Source organism: Heloderma suspectum, chromosome 1, assembly GCF_057233095.1.
Source record: "Heloderma suspectum isolate Gila_16-S chromosome 1, 16-S_ref, whole genome shotgun sequence".
In the NCBI taxonomy this organism is placed as follows: domain Eukaryota; kingdom Metazoa; phylum Chordata; class Lepidosauria; order Squamata; family Helodermatidae; genus Heloderma; species Heloderma suspectum.
In genome coordinates this window covers 77,003,405-77,026,167 of record NC_139458.1, presented here as the reverse complement: position 1 = coordinate 77,026,167, position 22,763 = coordinate 77,003,405, and the positions used below count along the sequence as shown (strand labels likewise).

At 46.7% G+C, this 22,763-nt stretch overlaps 1 protein-coding gene across 1 annotated transcript in view; it reads left to right on the top strand.

Moving 5' to 3' along the window:
* The window catches only part of PLEKHD1 (pleckstrin homology and coiled-coil domain containing D1), a 38,299-nt gene extending 15,783 nt beyond the window's left edge, over positions 1-22,516 (top strand). The window contains exons 2-13 of the mRNA XM_084827672.1: positions 1,729-1,822; positions 2,232-2,321; positions 3,346-3,422; positions 8,297-8,388; positions 10,607-10,659; positions 12,274-12,368; positions 14,764-14,857; positions 16,771-16,952; positions 17,868-18,000; positions 18,903-19,047; positions 20,522-20,671; positions 21,454-22,516. Coding sequence (XP_084683798.1) covers positions 1,729-1,822; positions 2,232-2,321; positions 3,346-3,422; positions 8,297-8,388; positions 10,607-10,659; positions 12,274-12,368; positions 14,764-14,857; positions 16,771-16,952; positions 17,868-18,000; positions 18,903-19,047; positions 20,522-20,671; positions 21,454-21,611 — 1,363 coding nt within the window. The 3' untranslated portion in view covers positions 21,612-22,516. The remainder of the gene's footprint in view (positions 1-1,728; positions 1,823-2,231; positions 2,322-3,345; positions 3,423-8,296; positions 8,389-10,606; positions 10,660-12,273; positions 12,369-14,763; positions 14,858-16,770; positions 16,953-17,867; positions 18,001-18,902; positions 19,048-20,521; positions 20,672-21,453) is intronic.
* The last annotated feature ends 247 nt before the right edge of the window (positions 22,517-22,763 follow it).

The window sequence follows — 22,763 nt, the reverse complement described above, 5'->3', positions numbered from 1 at the left end:
GTTACTTGGAAGTATTCATGTAGTTTTTGCCAACCTTAACTGGACTATAGTATAGAATCTCCAAGTGGGCACTTTGACTTCGAGATTGGGATGCAGCACTTAGCCATGCCACTGTTGACAGAAATGGTTCTGGGCTGAGTTATTGTGGAACGAGAGAAAACAGCTATCCAAGCAGGAGCATGAATCAAGAGAGGCCTTTATTTTGCATAGACAGAAAATGCCTTTCCTTTGCCAAGATTGAGAATTGGAATCACTCTGAAATATATCAGCCATTAAATGCAAGCAAGACTATTACCTAAAGAAATATTAGGAGCTGCAAACCTCTCAAGCTCCTTTTGTGGCTGTGAGTTCATTCAAAGCAAATTTCCAGCCTGGGTAATTACATTTCAGATCCCCAGACGATGTCAGTGGGTAAAGATTCAACTTACCATCCTTTGTTAGCATTGTTGTGCTGTTTTTGAACATGAGAGTGAACACTGGAGGACAGTATTGTTCCAGAACTTGGCTTCCTGAGAACCTTAAGCTTCTGTTTTAAAAACAAAGCTTCTAGCCCTCATGATTGCAGAGCAAAGTTTTAAAATGTACATACAATATTCACTGAAGGCTCATTTTGGGAGGACTTAGCAGGAGTAGGAAGCCTGGAGCCTTCCACATGTTTCTGATGATAACTTCCATAATCCCTGACCATTTGCCATGCTCATGGGGCTTATGGGAGTACAACTGGGAGTCCAAAACATCTGCAGGACACCAGCTTGTGCAGTTGTGAGCTGGGGGTATTCACAGGCATCTCTTTAGATCTGTTTACTTGGCTAGGTTTGACATTTGTGCATATATATATATATGTGTGTGTGTGTATTGTACTTGAACAACTTGCAATAAATAGGGGTTCTTCTCAGATTATCTTTTAAACCAGCCTTCCCCAGTCTGGTGACCTCCAGATGTGTTGGACTACAACTCCCACTATCCCCAGCCCATATGACCAGTGGCCATGCTGGCTGGAGAAGATGGGGTTTGTGGTTCCAGGTTTCTGAGGGCCCTTGGGCAAGACACCTTCAGTGGACCCCTTCTCTCAGTGAGTCTGTCTTATTATCGTTGCCACCGGCTGCTTTTGCTCCTCATTGACTTTCTCATCCTTGCTACCACTTTTTTGCTTGAGAGGCAGAGAGCCAGGGAGCAAGCAGGCCATGGCATCTCCGACTCCTCCTTCTCACCGTCACCGTTGTCTGGGACAGAGGGAGAGGCAGGTGAACAAACAGATTGCAATGATGAAGAGCAAGTCCGGGGGGCCCTTGTCAATGGTCCCCTACCGGGTTGCGGGCCCTCAGCAGATGTCCGACTGTGCCTGCTCTTGACCCTCACCCTGAAGGCTGTTATCTAACCCTTTCAGGCCTCATAGTGTCAACCTTTTGGCTGAAGTCATAGAACTATATGGCCAGATGGGACATGAAGTTAATCTAGTCCAACTACTTACAATAAGGTAGATTTTCCAGAAGCGATGCTAACAGATTAGCAAATGTTATTGCAAGGAAAGAGAGTGGTGCCCATGGCTAATCCAACCTGTAGGCTAAACAAGAAAAGTTCAGTAATGTTTGCACTTTCCACAGTATATATATTTCCACAATATAGTGCATCAAGAGTATTGTTCTCCGTTTGATATTACTGTGTGTTGTGGAATGGGTAAGTGTTTGATACAGAAATTAATAATACTTCCTTCTGCCTTTCTTTCAGATTCTTTATCATCAAGGAGAGTTTTTTGCTTTACTATGCTGAGAACGAAAAGAAGAACTTTGAAAACAATCGCTACTTTAATATCCACCCTAAGGTAAGCAGCATCTGCAAACACACTCAGTGGTCTCTCACAGAAGCTAGACTCTAGCTTCTCTGCTTCATATGAGTTATTTTTGTACTTGGATATCTTACCCAGGTACAAAAAAAAAAGGTATGCCATGTATTTTTGGTGCTTGTCCCTTTGAAAATACCTATTCCAAGCCCAATTCAAAGTGCTAGACTTAACCCTTTGAGCTTTAAATGGCTTGGTCCATGTTTTTTGAAGGGCTACCTACACCCTTATCAATCTGAAGAGAGATGAACTGGAGACTTTCTGGCCCACACTTAGCCAGTATCACCAGCTCTGTGATGAACCAGAAACCACTATGATGGATGCCTGTCAATCCTGTGTCATTATCACTGCATCAGTTACGAACGAGCCTAAATCTTTGGTGTCTCCTCAGGGTGTCATACCTCTTGGTGGCTGCATCGTAGAAGCCAAAGAAGAGCCCAACATGCCTTATGCTATGAAAATCTCCCACGAAGACTTCCACGTAAAGTGAACTTTTCTTTTCAACTTAATACATTTTTAATGCTGCCATCTGATTAGGACAATGAAGGAAGTCCATTTTCCAAGAGAACATAAGAGCCCTGCTGGATCAGACCAAGGGTCCATCTAATCCAGTGGCCAACCGGCTGCCCATGGGAAACCCACAAGCAGAAACCCACTGCCTGCAGCAGTGCCCGCTCCATTCATTTTTTCTCTGCCAGCATCCTTCAGCAGGTTCATTGACCACTCTGGGCTAAACTACACACTATGTTAAATATGTAACGTGCAGCTAATCCTCTCCATTTTGTTTACCGTAGTCTAAGTGACGTGTCGTGGGGGGGGAATCCGGATCGGGACCACCACATACGGGTAGAAGAAGGTGGTGCCAATTGAGGGATTGCTTCTCTTTTTTTCAGTCACTGTCCTTGTTGTGTGAATTTTGAAGAAGAAAGAAGTGACTGGGTGGGAAGGTTTAAAACTTCCTCTCCCCATGTGTGGTAGATCTGGATTAGGGCTCCGCACACTTACACTAAGGTCAACAAAATGGCAAGGTTGAACTGCCCACTATATGTTTAATCTACTGTGTAGTTTAGCCCTCAGCAATGTTTTCTGGAGCTATAACACCCAGGAAGGGAGCTAGCAGTTGTGGTACCAGAACATCCTGAGACTCCGATGGCCTTGTAGGCCCCTTCCAACCCTACTATTCTGTGATTAATTTCTAGGCTACCAACTTAAATTGGTTTAACAGCCATTCCCCCCACCCCCCCAGGGACCTTTGAAAATTGTAGATCTGCGAGCTTATCAAGGATTCTCTACCCAAACTACAGTTCCCAAGATTACTTTGGCAAAACCATGTGAGTTAAACAAGTGTAAAACTGTATAGACATATGTGTATCCCTGAACACTCTTCTTTTCATACACAAGAACAGAAATAGCTGTTGGTGGTGGTGGTAGTGGTTTCTCCCCTTGATGGGGCATATTTATGTACCAGCTTCCTTTAATCAGCACTATGATGTTTCTTTTATAAGGGTAACATTGTGCTAGCAGCAGAATCTGAGTATGAACAAGCCCAGTGGTTGGAGATGCTACAGGAGTCTGGAAAAGTGTAAGTATGTCAGCAGTCATTCCATTAAGCTTGTCCTTACTTCGAAGTATAACAGAACCACCATTGCCTCAGTGTTGACTTCACAAGCGTTCTGGCTGATATGAACATTCTTTGTTGCTCTTTTAGGGCAGGGGCTGTGTAGCTCAGTGGCAGAGCACCTGCTTTACATCCAAAAGGTCCCAGGTTCGATCTCAGGCACCTCCAGGTAGGGCTGGGAAAGAACCATGTCTGAAGGCCTGGAAAGCTGCTGGCAGCCAATGTGGACTTTGTGGAGTGAGATGGGGCCCGTGGTTTGACTTGGTATAAGGCAGCTCCCTCTTCCATGTAGTTGCACTTCCAGTTATCCTCACATTGTTTGATATCTGCCAGTGGAGGCTGGTGGCTCTAAAGGTTCTGCGAAGCACCTTAGATAGCTCCTTTACAGTTCTGCCTGAAACCTGGAGCGGATTCACCACCCCATGGACATCGGAGCCACCAGCCTCCACTGATATCTGCAAGGCCATTTGAATAAATGGGGCTCTATTATGGATAATCTGAAGCTTTGGAAGGTACACCTGAGGAAGCCCAGACATTTTGGAGGATGGGGTGCACCCCATATTCTCTCCTATGTTGCTGTGAATACACACAACTTTATTTAAGCTACCCACAAATTTTGTTTGTGATCGTAGAGTAACTAAAAACATAGTTAGCAGTCTCCTTGGGTTTTGCTGAGGCTGAAACCCTACCTTTTATTGGTAATAGAGATCTTTTGAATTAGCTGCTAAAAGGATGTCATGCAAGAAAATCTGGATTCTAGGGTGGCTGCATACCTTGGATGTGAAATTTCCCTGTCCTTCCTCATCCCCTTTTCATTTTGTGACGTGTTTTTAGGTTGTACGTCTGTAGGCAGCAACTGTCTTGTTTGCTGCCGATCTTACGTAAGCCTTCACTGAGCACCGGCTCAGGCTGCACAAAGTATTCAGTTCTAGTCTTGACTTTTTCTTCATGCTGCATCATTCAGATCATGAAATGAGCAGCTGCTCCAGCCCTGCCGAGAAGCCTGAGCAGGCGCTTCCCAGCTCCGAGAATTCAGGTTAGGCCAGGGCTAGCGCAGGGAGGGGCTCTCCCCAAACAGATGGGGAACTTTTGGAGCCCTGTCCTGATTGGCTAAGCTGCTTAAGTTTGGCTGTTTGCTTCATACCCAACAGTTTATGCCCAGCTACCTTTTATTCCATCAAGGCTTACTGGGAACAATTAAAAACAGCTCTCGCACCCCAAGGGGTCTATTCTAGGTCAGCCTTCCCCAACCAGGTGTCCTCCAAATGTGTTGGAGTGCAGTGCCCAGCATTTCCAACCAGTGGTGCCGCAAAGGGGTCCCCAATGTGGCGCCTCTAGGCCCCCACAAAGCTTTTTTTTTTATCCCCTTTTAAAAATATACGTACATGGATTTGTATATATCTATAGCAAGGAATACATATGAAATGCCTCTATATGAAAATAGAACTTTCTAGCAATTATACATAGCCTTGCTATTTCTCCCCACCCAATCTCTTTCCTTGCTATTTCTCTCCCTTCCCCGTCCCTACCCTATTTTGTTTTCTTTCTTCCTAGCCTCTAGCCTTGCTCTTTCTCTCCCACTCACCCTTTATTGTGCTGTTTCTCTTGACTCCCAGCCTCTAGCCTTGCTATTTCTCTCCCCAAACCTCTTTTGACTAGCCAGGCCGCCCCAGCAGCCATTATACGACTAGCCACATCCTTCATGGGAGCCATTTTGTGGTGGTGCCCACAGTAGTTTCTCAAATTCCCAAACATATCCACGGGTCCAAAAAGGTTGGAGGCCCTGACCTAGGTTATCTGCCCATGTACACTCACACTAGGGAAGTAATGTCACACTCAAGTGGAAATGAAGCACCAATTGTCTTTTCATAAAAGGAGACTGTGTAGGAGACATTGCATCACACACCCCAGCAGCAATCCTGAACACACTCCCTGGAGAGCCAGGCCTGTGAAACGCAGTGAGACCCACATTGGAGGGAACCTGCAACAGACTGTGCTACAAATAGCTGCATGCCTGAGAATCCCGCCTGTTCTGTGTTGGCTGGGGGTGAGGGGGGGGGCATTGTCTATTGACCTGGCTATAACAAGCAGTGCTTTTCAACCACATTTTCGCCCCTTGAACCAATTAATGAGCTGGAAGAGACAGCAGCACCTGGTTAGTTCAAAGGCTCTTGATCTGCCTTTCTCTTCCACCTTCAAATAACTGGCAATGTTATTAACAGGAGGGTTGTTTTAACCCTGGTGAGTGGAGTTGGCAATTACAGCGAAATCCCAGTGTTCTGTGAATGGCCTCAAGTAGTCAACAAGTGGGTATTGTTGAAACTCCTTTGAATATCTTGTTAATGGAAAGCCTAGGAAATGCTGAGGGCCAAAATACACTTAACTTGCATCATCATTTGGTAAGTACAGGGGTGTTCTTCATAAATTACCAGTAGAGGGGGCCTTATGCAGATCAGCACCATAGCATGTGGGGAAGCAAAGGGCTTTAGCCCCTCCTATCCCCCACTGCACTCCCCATCTGTGCTGGCAATTTGCATTACCCCCAAAATGTCCCATTCATTTCAATGGCCCTGAACTTTGCCAGTTTCCTCTACTATGGCAGGACCTCCCAGATCCTTTTTGACCCCCACCCTGGCCTTTTGATTGATCTATACAAAGAGCTTTTCTGCATGAGGCATTTATTGTGCACTCGTGATTCCTTACTCACAATTGTTTACGAGTTCTTTAGACAATGTCATGACGCTCCAGTTTTACTTCTGTTTTTTAAGAGCACTTTCCTGGGGGGGTTTTAGAGAATGGAAAATTGGGTATTATTTCTGAAAGCAAAAGAAAAGGTATTTTCCTACTTGTGTAATTGCAATATGCTGCTATAGCACAGTACCACCTAGAGGTTACATAGCAGAAAAGCAGGAAAGGAAAAGCTCTTTGTGTAGAGCTTGGATCTCAATTCTGCGACAAAAGCAAGAGTAGATACAGCAATTAACAGCCCCATGTAGAACAGCAAAAGGCCTCGGGAGGCGTGTTGGTCCCAGTCCTGCTTTTTCTGCCAATGGCCTCCCTATCTCACCCCATCTGAACTGTCTGCTCCTGGCCTTAGCTCCTGTCCTTCCTCATCTGCTTCATACGGTGTGGCAGGAACTGCTTCAGACATCAGCCTCTATTTTCTGCTACACCTCTATATGCAATGTGCCTTATCTCTAAATATACTCAGTATGCAGGATGGCATTCAGCCAACCTGGCTTCCAGCCCTCAGACTACTGCCAGGTGGACGTCTCTGTGTCAGCCCACCTTCCAGAACTCTAGGCCTCCAGCGCAGCACTAGGCCATACCAGATCACCAGTATCTACCTCACTGTTTGCTGCGATACTGCTTGGCCATCCTCGCTTCAAGGCAAAAATCACTGAGGAGCACCTTTCCTCCCCAGGGACGTTTAAAATAGCTCTGAAAAATGGCTCCAGCAGTCATGAAGTTGCATCGTTAGGCGAGAGGAGGTCATGGCCGTGAAGGTCAAGAAACGTTTTGAAAAATGTGCCTTCAGCAGGACAGAAGCAAGCCAGCTAGCCATCCGTAGCAGAACTGTTCAGCAAGCGGATCCTCCTCCCTCTCTCTGTAGCAATCTCCGCTAAGGTCGGTGTGAAGGGTAGGCCTGGTCAGGCACCTGCCAAGGGCCCACACCCCAGCAAGGGACCACTGCCAAGAGCTCCCTGGAGTTGTTCCTCCTCTTCGACATTGCAACCTGCTTGTTTACCTGCCTGTTGCTTTGGCCCAGGCAATGGCAGTGGTGAGAAGGAGGATCAGGAGATGCCACGGCCTACTTGCTCACTGGCTCTCAGCCTAACAAGCAAGCAAATGGTAGCGGTGATGAGAACGAGGATGAGGAGCAAAAGCAGCAGGTGACAATGGTGGTGAGAAAGTAGACCCACTGAGGGAGGGGGCCCAGTGAGAGGACCTTGCCCATGGGCCTCCCAAAACCTGGAGCCAGCACCGATCTCAACCCAGGACCCCTGGGAAAGGGGAGAAGGGGTTTACTGCCACAAGGCCTCAGCTGTCGGGAGACAAGCCGTTCACCTGAATGCCGGTGCTGCCATCCATCAGCAGCGCCAGGCTGGGCTTCCCCAGCAGTTGTTCTGAAGCAGCCTCCCCCAGCCTGGCATCCTCAATCAGCCCCAGCTAGCATGGCCAGTGGTCAGGAATCCTGGGAGTTGTAGGCTGGAGGGTGGCAGGTTGGAGGAGGCTGTTCTAGAAAGTACATTCACCCTGTCCTTTCTCCTATGCCTACAAAATTAATACGGGTTCTGTATCCATCCGATGTGTTACCTACTCCAAATTCTGGGTGGGGTCCCGGGCCACGTCCACTTCAGGGCTCACAAATCCACTTTGCAGGTTGGCAAGAAACAGAAGCTATTTGACTGACAAGAAGGTGCCAGTGGAAGATTGTGATTTGTGATACAGGCCGAGGGCTAGAGCTGAGAAGCCCAAAGGCAGCATGTGGCCCAGGAAAGTGAAAGACAAGATTAAAGGGAAGCTATAAGTTACTTTGGAACTTTTTACTGCTCTTTTGCTCTTTGGAGAGAAACGTTCCCTTTTCTGTCACAGTGCTGGTAATTTAGTTTCATTATATCCTGCCTTATCTGCTCCAGTTAACAGAGGGGGAACAGGCAGAGTTGTCAACTCTCATTGTTTTAACAGAACAATTATTTTTCTTAGGAAAAAAGGCTCCCCCCACTATTTTACAGCTACACAAGGAGGGAAGAGAGCAGGATGTTTATAAAGGGATTTCTTGTTGTTCTTTCATTTGTTGCTCTCTTTTCTTTTCTTTTCCTTTTTTTTCTTTTAAGGACTTGGAGAAATGCTCAGCTGGGAGAAGCCATGATCGAGAGCCTTGAAGCACAGGGACTCCAGCTGGCCAAGGAGAAACAGGTGTATTTAGGTTGGAACAAACAGCTGTGGATCCCCACTGACCGAATAAACAACAACAACAAGCACTAATATTAGGATTATGATCTTCTGTCACTTATATATGAACATATGATGCCAATTCTTTCTTGCCTTCTGGCTAGTTTCCAGGACCAATTCATAGTGCTGGTTTTTACCTATAAAGGTTACCTATTTTCCCTAACCAGGTACCCTCCAGATGTGTTGCTTGGCTGATTGGGGCATGCCAGGAGTTGTCATCCAACACATCTGGAGGGAACCAGGTTGGGGCAAGCTGCTCTACACAGTTTGAGAGCTAGGTACCTGATGGAATGCCTCCTTCCATATGTACTTACTTGTGCCTTTAAGTCATCTTTGGAAGCCGTTCTCCGTGTGCCCCCTTCAGTCAGAAGTTCGGAGGGTGACCATGAGAGAGAAAGGGCTTTCTCAGTGGTGTCCCTCTACATTTGGAATGCTCTCCCTAGCCCATCCGGTGCCTACATTACTGTCTTTTTGCCAAATCTTTCCTGTTCTCCTAGGCTTTTAGAGGTCTGCATTTTAATTCCTGTGGTTTGGTCTTAACTCCTGATCCCGTTGGCCATTTTTGTAAACTATGCTGTATTTGAGGGCATTGTGCTAGTATCTCTGTGTTGGACTTTTTATTTGTGCTAGTTTTTAATTGATTGCAACTTTTACTCTATTTTATTGCATTTTATTCTGTACAACACCTAGAGATTGTGTCAATGAGGCATTCAAGACATTGAACAAATCAATAAGTATAGTGCCATCGTTGTACGCTGTACCCTTTCTACGGTAACATGCTAAAAAAAAAAAAAGAATTATGGGTGTCATGACCTGTCCCTGTATGTCACTGCAACATTCTTCCTACAGCAGCAGTTGGGTTGAGGAAGCAGTTTGGTTCTCTCTGTGCACCTGCAAGACTTTATAACCAATGACCTCAATTTAAGCAGCCTGTTCTATTAGTAAGCCATCACGACAGACAAAAATAGAGCAGAGTTAATGAGTACCTCAGGAATGCAGACCGTTCCTAGATTCAAGGATATTTTTTCCATTTGTACTGAACCCTCCACATTAACGTGATTGTGAGGAGGAGGGGAACATTTGCAGGAGCAACTGGTTGGACGGGGTTTCGCTCTTCTCACACCTTCCATTTTTCCCCTGCAGATGTCTCTCCCTCCACCATGCATTTTTTCTGGCATCTGGTCTTCCAGCCTGGTTGGTGGTGGTGGTGGTTGCTGGGAACACCTGGTCTTGTTTCACTATGGGCTTCTTCACACGGAACTTTTATCCTGCTACTGAGATTACTCAGTCATGGAAGTTTGTGGGCCCTTTAGATGATGTTGTTAACTTCTAGGGCATCTCCCACACTAAATGACCTTTATTCTGTTTTTAAATAGATCGGAGATAATGAGGTATCAGATACCCCATTTGTGTTCCTCTTGAATTCCCTCCATGAAAAAGGAAAAGCCGCAAGAAGAGGAGCTAGATCCATGAAACATATGGAAAGGGGAGAAGGAAGGAGAAAGGGGAGGGGGGAAAGGAACCATGTGTAAAGGGCTTCCGTTATGCTGTGATCCCGCATTTAAAATGGAAGCAGAAAACCCTATTTTAAATGCAGGATTTTAGGCTGGTGTAGACATGCTCTGTGTCTAGTTTTTCCTCATATTTGTTAACAAAGTCATCACCGGTATCTCCTCCTCTTCTCTTCTCCTCTTAAGGCAGAGCTGGGCAACTTGTGGCTCTCCAGATGTGTTGGCCTACAATTCCCATTGTCCTAGGCTGGCTGGGTATGATGGGAGTTGCAGTCTGACATATCCGGAGGGTGCCAGGTTGGAGAAGGCTCTCTTAGGGTCAGGGGTGAGTTTCCTCTGCTGCTTCTCATTGAACGTGACCAGAATGCTCCTTCTGTGTGTTCTTCTCATCCGTTAAATGAAGGCAGCGATGCAGCCATGCCTGACGAGAGAGTTGTAAAGTTGAGCATGTTAGTGGACACCAGGAAGGCCCTGGAGGCAAAGCAAGCCACTGCAGTCACTTATCATACATTTTACAGGAGACAGAGAACAACCATCTCATGATAGCAAACTCTCAAACGAGTGCGACAGGCAGTACAAGAAGCCAGGTTGCCTTTGTCAAGGTCCTTGTGATCTGTGTTCAAAGATCTTCAGTGTTCCCTTCCATGGTCACTGCTTTCACTTTTGTCTGCTTATTTGCAGATAAGCTGATGGAAGAGACAGAGGAGCTGTGTCTGCAAAGGGAGCAGAGAGAGGTTTGTTCTCCTCATTTAAACAAGTGTATTTATTTGTTGAAGATGTTTATTGTAATGGCAAGGCATGCATTGAGTGCAGTAGCATTGGATTGCACTCATTGTTTTTCCCCCTTCAGAAGTTCACAGGGAAGGGACTGCGGGCTTAGAGCAGCTTTCCCCAACCTTCTGCCCTCCAGATGTGGAGTACTACAAGGCCCATAATCCCAGCTAGTGGGACCAGCCATTGGCCTTCTGTCTAGGGATGATGGGAGTCGCAAGCCAACTCATCTCGAGGGCAGCAGGTTAGGGAAATCTGGCTTACGATAAACCTGTGGGAATTTATGGCACAGTGATCAACTATGAGACAGCTTCACTGAGGTGGAGCTACGCAATGTGCGCCGCTTGCCTACTGACAAGAGGCACCGCTTGGGTCTGGCCAGTGTATCATTGCTTCTTCAGGTGACAACAGACTGAAGACTGCTAGAAAAGTGGGGCCTTCCTGGGAGCACAGGTGCTGCATTCAGTCTAAACGTACTTTCTCTCTCTAATAGGAAAATCTCCCAAGAAATCTTCCCCACAGCAGTTTGGCGCTTTGCAGGTGCTTCTAGTTTTAAAAACTTCAGTCGGGGGGAGGAATCCAGACTGAAACCACAATGTGGGGGGGGGGTGCAAAGAGTTAGTGCCTCCCTACCGTCCATGCCGGGATCCTGATCCAGATTGGGCCCCTGCACTTACTTTAGAGTAACAAAGAAAGTGACATGTACTTTTGGTCTTAGTAAAGATGATGAATGAACAAATAAATGCAAGAAATTAATGCACTACTTTAACTTTTTTTTTTGAGTGGTCATGTTGGACAAATCTGCTGAAAGGCATCTTTTTAAAGGCTAAATTTCAAAATTCTTCCGTGGAAAACACTTCTATGTCAGAAATACAGCGTGCATGTACAGGTTGCTATAAGTGATCACTGAACATGCAGGTTTGTGTTGTGTGTTCATTGCTGCACACGCACACACTGTGATGGAGCGATTTGTTCTGGCTTCCATGTGTGTGTCTGTGTGTGATGGCCTCCAACTTGGATGGCTTTAAAGGGGGACTAGACAAATTCATGGAAGGTTACCAATGGCTGCTAGTCATGATGACTCTGTATTACTCCAGTATCAGGAGCAACGTGCCTCTGTATGCCATGCGTTGAGAACATGAGTGGGGCAGTGCTATTGCACACACACCCTGCTTTGGGTTCCCACAGGTGGCTGGTGGTTGGCCACTGTGGGAACTGACTGCCCGCCTGATCTTTTGTTCTTATCCAGAATTGAGATCCAAGCACTACCCAAGGAATGTTTCATTTCCTGCTTTTCCACTACATCACCTCTAGGTGGAACTGTGGTACAGTGGAATAGTGCACATACACAAGAAATAATTGCACTTTGTTTTGCCATCAGAAATAATCCCCCACTTTCCCTACTCTAAAAAAACTTGCGGAAAGTACTGATTACTAAGAGAAGCGATGCTGGAGGGCCACAATGTTATCTAAAGAACCCATAAACAACCATATGTGTAAGGAATGAGTAAGGAATGATGAAGGCATAACAAATGCCTTGTGTTGGAGCTCTGTATCTCCTCTTCTTCTCTTTAAAGGCTCTGGAACACCTCAACCAAGTACTGGAGGCAGAGAAGCAGCAGTTTGAGGAGGTGGTGCAAGATCTCCGGGTGGAGCAAGGGCAGATTAAACGGTAATATTTCCTATTCCTAGCTGTGAAATGAGCCAGGTGAAATAGTGGACCTTTCATTGGCAACCCGGGGTAGTTCTTGGGAAGCCCACACTGGCAAGCCCTGACTTAACCACCTTGGGCTGGCTCCATACTTGAGCTCAGTGGTATGGAGATTTTTGCCAGCTCCTCCTTCCCACCGTAGCCCCCAGGCCTCCAGAAAAGCTGCTTCAGAGGGTTGGGGGACATTAAGGGAAGAGGGAATTGGCAGAAGTCACTGCCCCTTTCCCTTCCTCCAGTGGAAAGCCTCTGCTGGATCCCTGTTCCCTCTGAGAAGGGAAGGAGCCTTTCCATTGGAGGAGCAAGCCTGGATCCAGCCCCTTACATTTGATTTCCTAATGCATTCCAATGCTTCTTACTCCTCTTTCTGTGTACCATACTATGTTAGCTTTGTGCGTTGTACTCCATTTTATCCTTGCCGCTTGTTTCTATGCTGCTTTTAGATGTTTTGTTCTTGACCTATTTTATCATATGTGTTTTCTAAAACTTGCTTTTATTCTTGTGATAAGACATCCTGAAAACTTGGTTAAACCATATAAATGCTTAAAACGGATAAGAACTCTGCTGGATCCAGTAGAGGCTGGTGGCTCTGATGTCCGTGGGGTGGTGAATCTGCTCTGGGTTTCAGTCAGAACCAGTCAGAACTTTAAAGGGACTTAGATAGCTCCTTCAGAGTTCTGACTGAAACCTGGAATGGATTCACCACCCCACGGACATCACAGCTGCCACCCCTGGCTCAATCATACTTAAGGTCCATCCAGTCCAGCATTCTATTTCCAGCTGTGATCAGCCAGATGCAGCTAGGAAGCCTCCATGCAGGGCATGAAAGCCATAGTCCTCCCATGTTGTATATCTTGAGCAATCCTCCCCGACCTGGCACCCTCCAGATGTGTTGAACTACAATTCCCATCATACCCTGGGGATAATGGGAGTTTCAGTCCAACATATCTGGAAAGTTGCTCTTGTGCATCTGATAGTCAGAGGTGTACTGCCCTAACCAGTTAGCTATCGTGGCCAATGACCAACCATTGACAGAGCCATGTTGGTCTAATCCTTTAAAGACATCTGAGCCAGATGCCATTACCACCAACCACAGCTTGTAATAGTGACTTCCATAAGTGATGTGTGCAAAGAACCTAGGGCTCTCCAACAGAGTATTCCCAGCATGATCAAACTACAATTCCCAGAATTCTTTGGAGAAGCCATGACAGTTAAATTGGTATGATGCTGTTAGTAGGCTGCATACAGATGTACATAACTTCTGTATGTTTTGGGTGGTGAGCCTGCTGGCAAACACGCTCACACCTTTTGTGCAAAATTGAACAAAATGTATAGGCTCGGTCCCAGGGAAACCAGTTATTTCTGTTTGCTTCAGAAGCCCTCAGAGCCTGCTGTGATGCCACAAAAATCACTCTTCGCCCCACATCCTTCACCCTAAGCTCATGATATAGATATGCCCTCTGTCTTGTCCAAAATAAAACTTTTGCATAGGCTTTCCTCAGGGAGATGTGAAGGCTGTCACTATATATTGTGAGTTTGTGCACCTCCCCATAGCAAGACGTATGGAAGTTTGAGATGGAGGGATCAAGGAACAGGAAATACGAGACGTTTGCACTTCCTGTTTTCTTCCACACCTCCTGCTGCATCTGCATCACATCTTAAACTGATCTCTTTTTAAGTACAAGAGCAAAAAAGGGATGCTGATGCTGGCTAGCTTTATCATAGGGGTGTTGAACATTTTTCAGCCTGAGGGCTGAATTCCATTTTGGAGAAGCTCTCAGGGGCTGCATTCCAGTGGTGGGTGGGGCCAAAGGCAGAAGGGGTGGGGCCAAAATACCAAAAGAAAATCCAAGCATATTTTACCTTAAATCTCTTATTGCCAGCAAGTAACTCAGCCTTAGGAGAGGCATTTCCACCTTTTGGAATGGAGAAAAAAACTGCACAAAATCTGGGAAACCACCAAATGATTGGTGGTCAGGGGAAAGGGGAAGTGGGTGTGGACTTCTGAGGAATCCCAGAGGGCCAGATATGGCCCCCGGACCTGAGGTTCTGCACTCCTGCTTGTATCATGAAGTATAGTACACTAACATAAATCCATGCGTGATACACTACTTCAGGTGATGATCCTCAGCTTTTAGGAGCTGCATTTCAAGCAGAACGTAAGTAGCTGAAGCTTTTCTCAACATGGAGGTGCTGAGGTAGAGAAGGTGCCACTGGTTGTATTTCTAAATGTCACGTGGGTGTTATAGGCGTGGCGACCTGCCAGAAAAAAAAAATGTAGTGACTTTAATACGATTGCAAGCGTAAGGGGTTTGGATCAATATTCTTTATCCTCGGCATTTACATGGATGTTTCACAGGGAGCTGGAAATGACTGCCCAGTCCCTCAGAGGAGTGGAGGAGGAAAAGAAAGGGCTCCGAAATCTGACAGAAGCATTGCAGAAAACCCTGGAAGTAAGTGTCTGACAGCCTTTAAGAACCCATAACTGAGGTTCCTTGGGAATCTTTAAAGAGCAAGCAGGACATGCAAAATGTTGCCATGTGGAGTGCTCCTGCTCCAGGTGCCAGCCAGCAGGCCCTGCCCTCTTCCAGTACAGTCCATTCCATTCCCCCTCCACCCAGCAGTCAACCAGCATTCCATGCCGACTGAGCATGCTCAGTCCTGACTGGGCTGTCTTTCGAGTTTGTTCTCTCTTTAAGTCCCCCCCTCCCCGTAAATTTTTAAAAAATATTTCTGCAAACCTTGGGGTTCCCCCAAACTTGCTGATACTTCCCTCTTGTGTGTGGATGGTGCTGTTTTGGTTACATAAGGATTGGCTTGAAGTATGAGTTTGTTGTTAGCGTGTAGAGTGATGAACTCTTACTTATAGATGAGAACTAAGACCTTATGGATACAAGGGGGGATTTCCCCCTGAACCACACAATTCCATTATATATGGCAGTGTGTGCCATGGAAATGGTTTAAAGGATTCCTATTCTTGGCAATGCAATGGGATTTACTGTGTTTGGGATTACTGACTGGAGGGTTGCTGGCTTTTTTTCTAGCAGTGATCCTTTGCCCTTAATGGCTTTAGACAAGCAATCAAAGTTTCTCCCATAGTGGAATCTTACATTGGGAAAGGTTCACTTGCTTAATTTCTGTCTTTTGCACAGTTATTTCAGGTCCAGAGGCCCTGTTAGAAAAAAAAAGTTGGCATGATTCTTAGGGCCAAACGAGACTTGACAGGGCCATAATACATGTTTCTGCTATGGTGTGTGTTATTTTAACAGTAAAAAATGCAGATGAGAGGCTTGAATTATTTGCGGGGGCGGGGGGGGGCAGAGGCGGCCCTCCCCTTTACCTTTTCTGATGGCCCACTTAGCTGCTGTTTAGGAAGCTACTGGAAGGGTCATTATTTGGCTAAAATGCAGGGGGGAGGAGTCAGGGGGGCTTGTTAATCCCCCTCAACACGCACACACCTTTCCCCTTTAATTCGAACACTAGCTGGAAAAGGGCAGTGAAGCCTCCCCCACTTCTGCCTTCTCCCTTCACTCAGAGCCAGCCCTACCATTAGTGCAAAGTGAGGTGTCTGCCCCAGGCAGGTGATCTGGAGTATCTTGAAAAGACAGTAGATTGTTAGTGATTTCATGTATTATTGCTGTATTTTTACTGCCATGGAGGGTGAGAAGTGCTTGTGGGATTTTCTGCCTCAGGTTCCAAAATAACTTGGCTGCCCCTGGGTACTATGCACCTTGACTTGGGGGTGGGCATTTTCTGCTCCACCTCAGACAGCAAAATATCTCTGCCTAACCATTTTTCTCTGTTCTTTCATGCGTGAGCATAGGTGACATGTTAAATGAATTATGTCTGCTATAGTTACATCTAGTTTGGTGTTCAGTGTGAATGGGTACATTAAAGGGTTAAATTTAAGTGTTTGTGGGTGCATTAAAAATACTGTTTTCACCCAGGTACAATTGTCCTAGAAATTTACTCTCAAAATTCCTCTCAAATGCAAAATTTCCATTGTATTTGTTCACACAACACATTTATTGTGTGATGATGTAAATTCAAAGGTTGCCAACTTTGGGGGGGGCAAGGTGCCTGTGCCTTTAACAGCAGTGTGACAGGTAGAAATGAAGCAGGTAAAGCGATTTTCCAGTAGGGGGATGGAGTGATGAGGAATCTGCTGTTTCTTCTCGATGAGTATGTGTTAAAGGGACAGGGGCCCTGCCAGGAAAAATGTGGCAACTTTAGATACCACAGCTGTGTGAACAAAAAGTGTGCTTGAGGATTGGTTTTAAAGGGCAACCAATCCGAGGATGGGACATGGGAAGGGAGAAAGGAAGAAAACTTGACTGCTGCTTAACATGTTTGTGTGGGCTCCAAGGAACTGTCCCAGGAAAAACAGCGAACGCTGGAAATGCTGGAAGAGAAGGAAAGTCAGTCGCGGCCCCAGGCGAGCCCTAGCGAGCAACCGGATGATGCTACTGGGGGCCTGCACAGCAGCTTGCACCAGATTGAGGAGAAAATGCACCAGCTGCTGGCAGAGAAGCTCCTGGCAGAGAAAAGGTAAGATGGGGAGAGAAGGGTGTGTACCCCAAATGGAAAGGGGTTGACACTCTGGGGCTCCTTCACGCTGGGCTTTTATCCTGCGATTGAGATTGCTCCTTCACAGAAGTTTGTGGGCTCTTTTCAGGATGCCGTGAACCTCCAAGGCGTCTCTTGCACTAAATGCCCTTTGTTCCGTTTTTAAATAGATCGCAGATAAAATCAAATTACTCCACTGTGTTCCGCTTCCCTCCGTGAAAAGAGTAAAAGCAGCAAGAAGAGGGGCGAGATCAATGGAAGATAGTGGAGGACTCAGATATGGGGAGAAGGAGGGGGAAGGGGTGGGGGAAAGGAAGCGGGTGAAAAGGGGAGTCGTCGTGATCCTGCATTTAAAGCAGAAGCAGAAAGCCCCGTTTTAAATGCGGGATTTTAGGCTGGTGTAGAGATGCCCTTTGCCTTTGCATTTCCCAAGGAAGCAGGAGACTCCGCCGCCATTGCTCCTCCTGCCCATTCCTTCCTCTGTCCAGGCACCAGTGGAGGCTGGTGGCTCCCATATCAGTGGGGTGGTGAATCTGCTCTGGGTTTCAGTAAGAACCAGTTAGAACTCTAAAAAAAACCCTAAAGAACTTTGCACCTTGGAGAGCTCCTTTAGAGTTCTGACTGAAACCGCCCCTCTGACCTCAGAGCCACCAGCCTCTACTGCCAGGCACCTGGAGTCCTGCTTCTTCACTGTAGGTGGGAGTGAGGGGAGGAAGACAGGAAAGGGGGAAGACGCGGGAGAAACGGGCAAGAGGAGGCCCTGTCACTCCCCTGGGGAGTTTAAAGGTACGGAGTCAGTGCCTGGGCTGCGACCTGGCAACCGTACAAACAAAAGGGAGGAGACACTGTAGAAACAGTGGGACGAGAGCCAACGCTCTTTCCTGTGCTGCTTTGCAGAATGAAGGAGAACGAGGACCGCTCCCGAACTCTAGAGAAGGAGCGGGAGTTCTATTCTTCCCAGTCGCAGGCCTTACAGAACTCACTGTCCGAGCTGACAGCGGAGAAGCAGCAGACCGAGAGAGACCTCAAGGTACTGGGAACATGCTGCTGTGCGCTCATTTGGATTTTGTTATCAGCTCCATGGGCAATCTCGCCGCCTTCTCTCTTCCTACCCCACAGCTGGAGATATATTCTAATTTTTTAGTTATTTAATCATTCATACAAACATAAAGAAAGAGCCTCATAATACAAACAATGTAAAAAAAAAGATACATCAGGAGAGGTGGAGTAACTTAGATGAGCCTGTTAACATTACAAAGGATGCTCATCTTTCCTCAGAGGTGTCACACAATTGCCTTCCTTTGCCCTTCCCACGGGGCCAGCTTCAAGGGTAGGCGTGGTTGGGCGCCTGCCAAGGGCCTGCACCCCAGCAGGGGCCCACTGACAGGAGTGCCCTTGAGTTGCTCCTCCAAGTCACAATTTCATCCAGCTTGTTCACCTGCCTCTCGCTCTGGCCCAGGCACCGGTGGTGGCGAGGAGGAAGAGCAGGAGATGCTATGGCCCATTTGCTCCCTGGCTTTCTGCCTGTCAAGCAAGCAAGTGGCAGCAATCACGAGAAAGAGGATGAGGAGTAACAGCAGCTGGTGACAATGGCAGTGAGAACCCAGACTCCCCGAGGGAGGGAGCCCACTGAGGGTGTCTTGCCCGAGAGCCCTCAAAAACCTAGTACTAGCACTGGCTTTCAATAATTACAATCAGAATGCTGACTGCCTTTAATACATTATTAGTTCATGCAATCATGTATCATCCCAATTGTCCTAACAATAAAACTAAATAGTTAAGAAGTTAACAATATTTAGTAACGTTTGTTTAAAAAAAACAACACACCATCTCTCCACCAGTTGGCCTGCAAGGTAGCTTAACGACAAAAATTAAGATAGCATCAGAGTCAAACACAGCAGTTTTGGGCTGCCTGCTTTCCTTCCTGTTCAGGCAGAAGTGAAGGTGCGCATGGACCTGGAGAAGCGATTGCAAGAGGCCGAGGAGGCCCTGCAGAGCCTGGAGCAAGGCCTGAATTGTAAGCATCGGAACAAAGAGAAGGAGGAAAAAATGAAAGCTGACGTCAGCAATCTGAAGAGTAAGTGAGCCCCCCTTTCCCTGCTGCTGGTGGGTAGACTCCACCGGTGGGGCCACTGCCTCGAAAGAAGGATGAGCCGCTGAAAGAGATGCTCCCCTTGTCAGCCGAGCCCAGCTTTCCCCACCCTGGTGCCCATGCCGACTGGGGATGATGGGAGGTATAGTTCAACATATCCGGAGGGCGGCAGCTTGGGCAATGGTTGTGCTGGCTGTGGGCGATGAGGGTTGTAGTCCAAGATGGTGTCAGGTTGGGGAAAGGTGGCCTAGCCAGTCGAGACCTTTGAATGCCAGTCAAGAGTTGAATCTGCCGGATCTTCAAGCAGCTGAGTGCACCGCTCTGGCGGGTTACTTCCAACAACTATAAAGCGGATCACAATGCTGGTTTTTATTTTGTCCTGTAGTTTTAAATGTTTTTGTTGTATTTTCTCGTGTTGCATTTCATGGTTTTAATTGTTGTGAACTGCCCCAAAAGCTTCCGCTGTTGAGTGGTATAGAAATGCAGTCAATAGAAAAATAAGTAAATATAACCTAACAAAGAAGGTGTTAGGATGCCATCATGTGTGGACATTGTAAATGACCTAACTAGATGTGACATTAAAGTTGCAATCTTATGCCTGTTTAGACAGAAAGAAGTCCTACAACTCCCAGCATCCCCCAGCCAGCCAGTATTTGGAAGCCATAGCATATGTACCAGAATGAGGCACGCTGCCCATGCTCAGAGGAGCGGGCTCGTTACTTCACATGTTGTAAGCATATTACTGCATGTGTACAAACTGTGAGCCATGGTGTTCGCAACCATTTCTAGAGGCGAGTCCTGCTAAGCTGTGAGTCACATTGAGCTCTGGATTCTCTCCCTGCTCCTATCCACTGCCCAAGATGCCAAAATTAACTTGTGAGAGGATAAATCAAGTATGAGATGAGAAATAAATGTGAAGTATCTCTTTCACTGCCCTGGGGAACAGCAGTCCCAGAAACCTCTGAGAGGCAATTAGTGGGCATCAAGTTAGGTCTCCTAGTTCAGAGCAGCTTATCTCATTTGTGTTCTCCTACTTCACTCCCCTTGTTCCCCCCCAGCATTTTCTTAAGGATATCGTTGTTAGAGATTTCAGAGAAATAAAGAAGGTGGTAAAACTGTGAAGCTTAGTGAGTTAATACCTAACGTTATTGCCTTACATGTATTCAGAGGAGGAAAGACACAGCTTTTATCAAAGCATCTCTCAAAGTCAAATTTCAAAAGCCAAATTTGAAAACGTTCAACATTCACATTCTAAAAGGTAGACTAATTTTGTACATCTCCAGAATGTTACGTCAGCTTGAATGGAGTCTCTCTAAGCCAACCTTCCCCAACCTGATGCCCTCCAGATGTGTAGGACTACACCCCCCCATCAAGCCGGGGCCACCATGGCCATTGGTTGGGAAGGGCTGATCTAAGGACAATATGAACGATGTCTCCCTTGGGTATCCTCTTCCTGCAGAGTTCTTTGAGGAGTGCATCCGGAATGCTGAATTAGAAGCCAAGATGCCAGTGATCATGAAGAACTCTGTGTACCTCCACAAGGCTGCCACCCGCCGGATAAAAAGCTGCCGATTTCACCGCCGAAGATCCAGCAGTTCATGGAATGACTGTAGGTGCTACTTCCAACTTCCCTTACAGAGCTTTTCTACATGAGGCTGTTAATCGCTGTATCTAATTTCAGTTTTATCGCAGAATTGAGATCCAAACTCTACACAAAGAGCTTTTCCTTTCCTGCTTTTCCACCACATAACCTCTAGCTGGTGCTATACTATAGCAAAATAGTGCAAATGCACAAGTAGTTCCTTCACTTTCAGAAATAACAGCCTATTATCCCTGATACAAAAACAAAAACGGGAAAGTGCTCTTAAAAAACAAGCAAAACTGGAGGAGGAGGAGGATGTCATCTAAAGAACCCATAAACAACCATGAGTAAGCAATCACAAGCATACAATAAATGCCTCATGTAGAAAAGCTCACAGTGTGTGGCTATGGAGATTGTGGTGAGGTTGTGAGGATGCAAAGGACAGAATTTGCCATAGCCCTGTCTCCCAACACGTGGATGTAGTAGCTGAGACAAGCTCTGATACCCCTTTTCCATGTTAACGCACACACAGACACGCATACACACACACACGCAGAGTTCCTTCAATTCAAGGAGCACAATTCGAGATTGGATTGGCCTTCATAGGTTGTGGCACTGGACTCTGGATATGCTGTGAGGCCTCAGTGATTTCTGCTAAGCACCACCTTTGTGGACCTTAATCTCTTCATTTCAGTGATTGGGGCTCAGCAGAATAGCTTCCATGTTGAACTCCACAGTGGGTTGTTCTTAGCAGGCCTTGGGCCTGGCATAGCTCTGGACTTAGTGTTGTATGCTCTTCCTGTTTTCAGCGCGGCAGCCGCAACTGCTCATGTACTCGGAGGCTGAAAACTTAGAAGAGCTGAAGCAAGTGGCCAAGAGGCTGAGCCAGGACCAGCACTTCCGGGAGACCATCTTTCAAATCATGAGGTCGCATCAAGGCCCATCTTCCTCAGGCGACAAAAAGTGAACTCTTTTTGGGAGGGAGGTTCCAAGCGTGTCTTGCCATCATTCCACTCTGCGGGAGCCAAATTGTTGTGCCGAGAGGCAGAAGGGGGCTGACAGTCTGCAATGTGTTCTTTCCAGGGAAAAGTTGGATGGCGAATGGGACACCCTCCCTTGTGGAAGGTTGGGGTTTAGCTACCATTCCTGAGGGGAAATGAGCAGCTTTGCCTGCTATATTGTGGTACAGTTACCACTCCTGTCACAACAGCTGACTCTGCTTCCGTTTCGATATGCTTTGCCAAGATCCTGCAGTGTCAAAGTGAGCTACAGACCTGAGCTTAGAGCATCTGCCTCCAACCTGGCAAGCTCCAGATGTGTGTTGGACTACAACCCCCATGATCCCCAGGCAGCACAGCCATGCTGTCTAGGGATGGTGGTGGTTGCAGTCCAACACACATCTGGAGGGCACCAGGTTGGAGATGATGCCTTTAGAGTTCTGTTAACTCTGTTAACAGGCCTTTCTGCATGAGGCATTTATTGTGCACTGGTGTTTCCCCACTCACAGTAGTTTGCGAGTGCATAATATGACATCATAATCCTCCAGGGCCTCTGTCCTGTTCTTTGAAACCATTTTAGCCGGGGGTGGAGGGTTAATTGGGAAAGTCCGGTATATCAGGGAATGACAGAATGAAACCCTAGTGTAGTTAACTGGACCGTAACTCTATGGTCCAGTTATGTAATGGACCATAGAGAAAGGCACAGAAGGAAAAAACTTGGGAAAAAAACAGGTGTAGAGGATCCAATCTTAATCCCACAAAGAATCTGGAAGCAGAGGCCTCGGTAGCATGTCAGGTGAAAAGCCTCATGTGGAAAAGCCCTAAAATAAAGGTATGCCCCCTGTAATTTCCGCAAGGCAGCTTCTTAGCCAGCATCAAAGACTCATTCAGTTCTATTTACTGCTTAAATTCAGACTGCTTCTCCCCAGCCCTTGATACACACAGACATGCACAATACCAGGCTCACAACATAATGCCAGGCCCTTAGGTGTGACCCGCACGTCCCAGCACATCTTGGTGTATCCCCCAGCCATCAGTCCTGCTCTTCAAAAGCCTAGGCAGATGGCCCTCTCTTTACTTGATCCAACCCAATGGCACTCCCACAACAGGACTTGCACTCT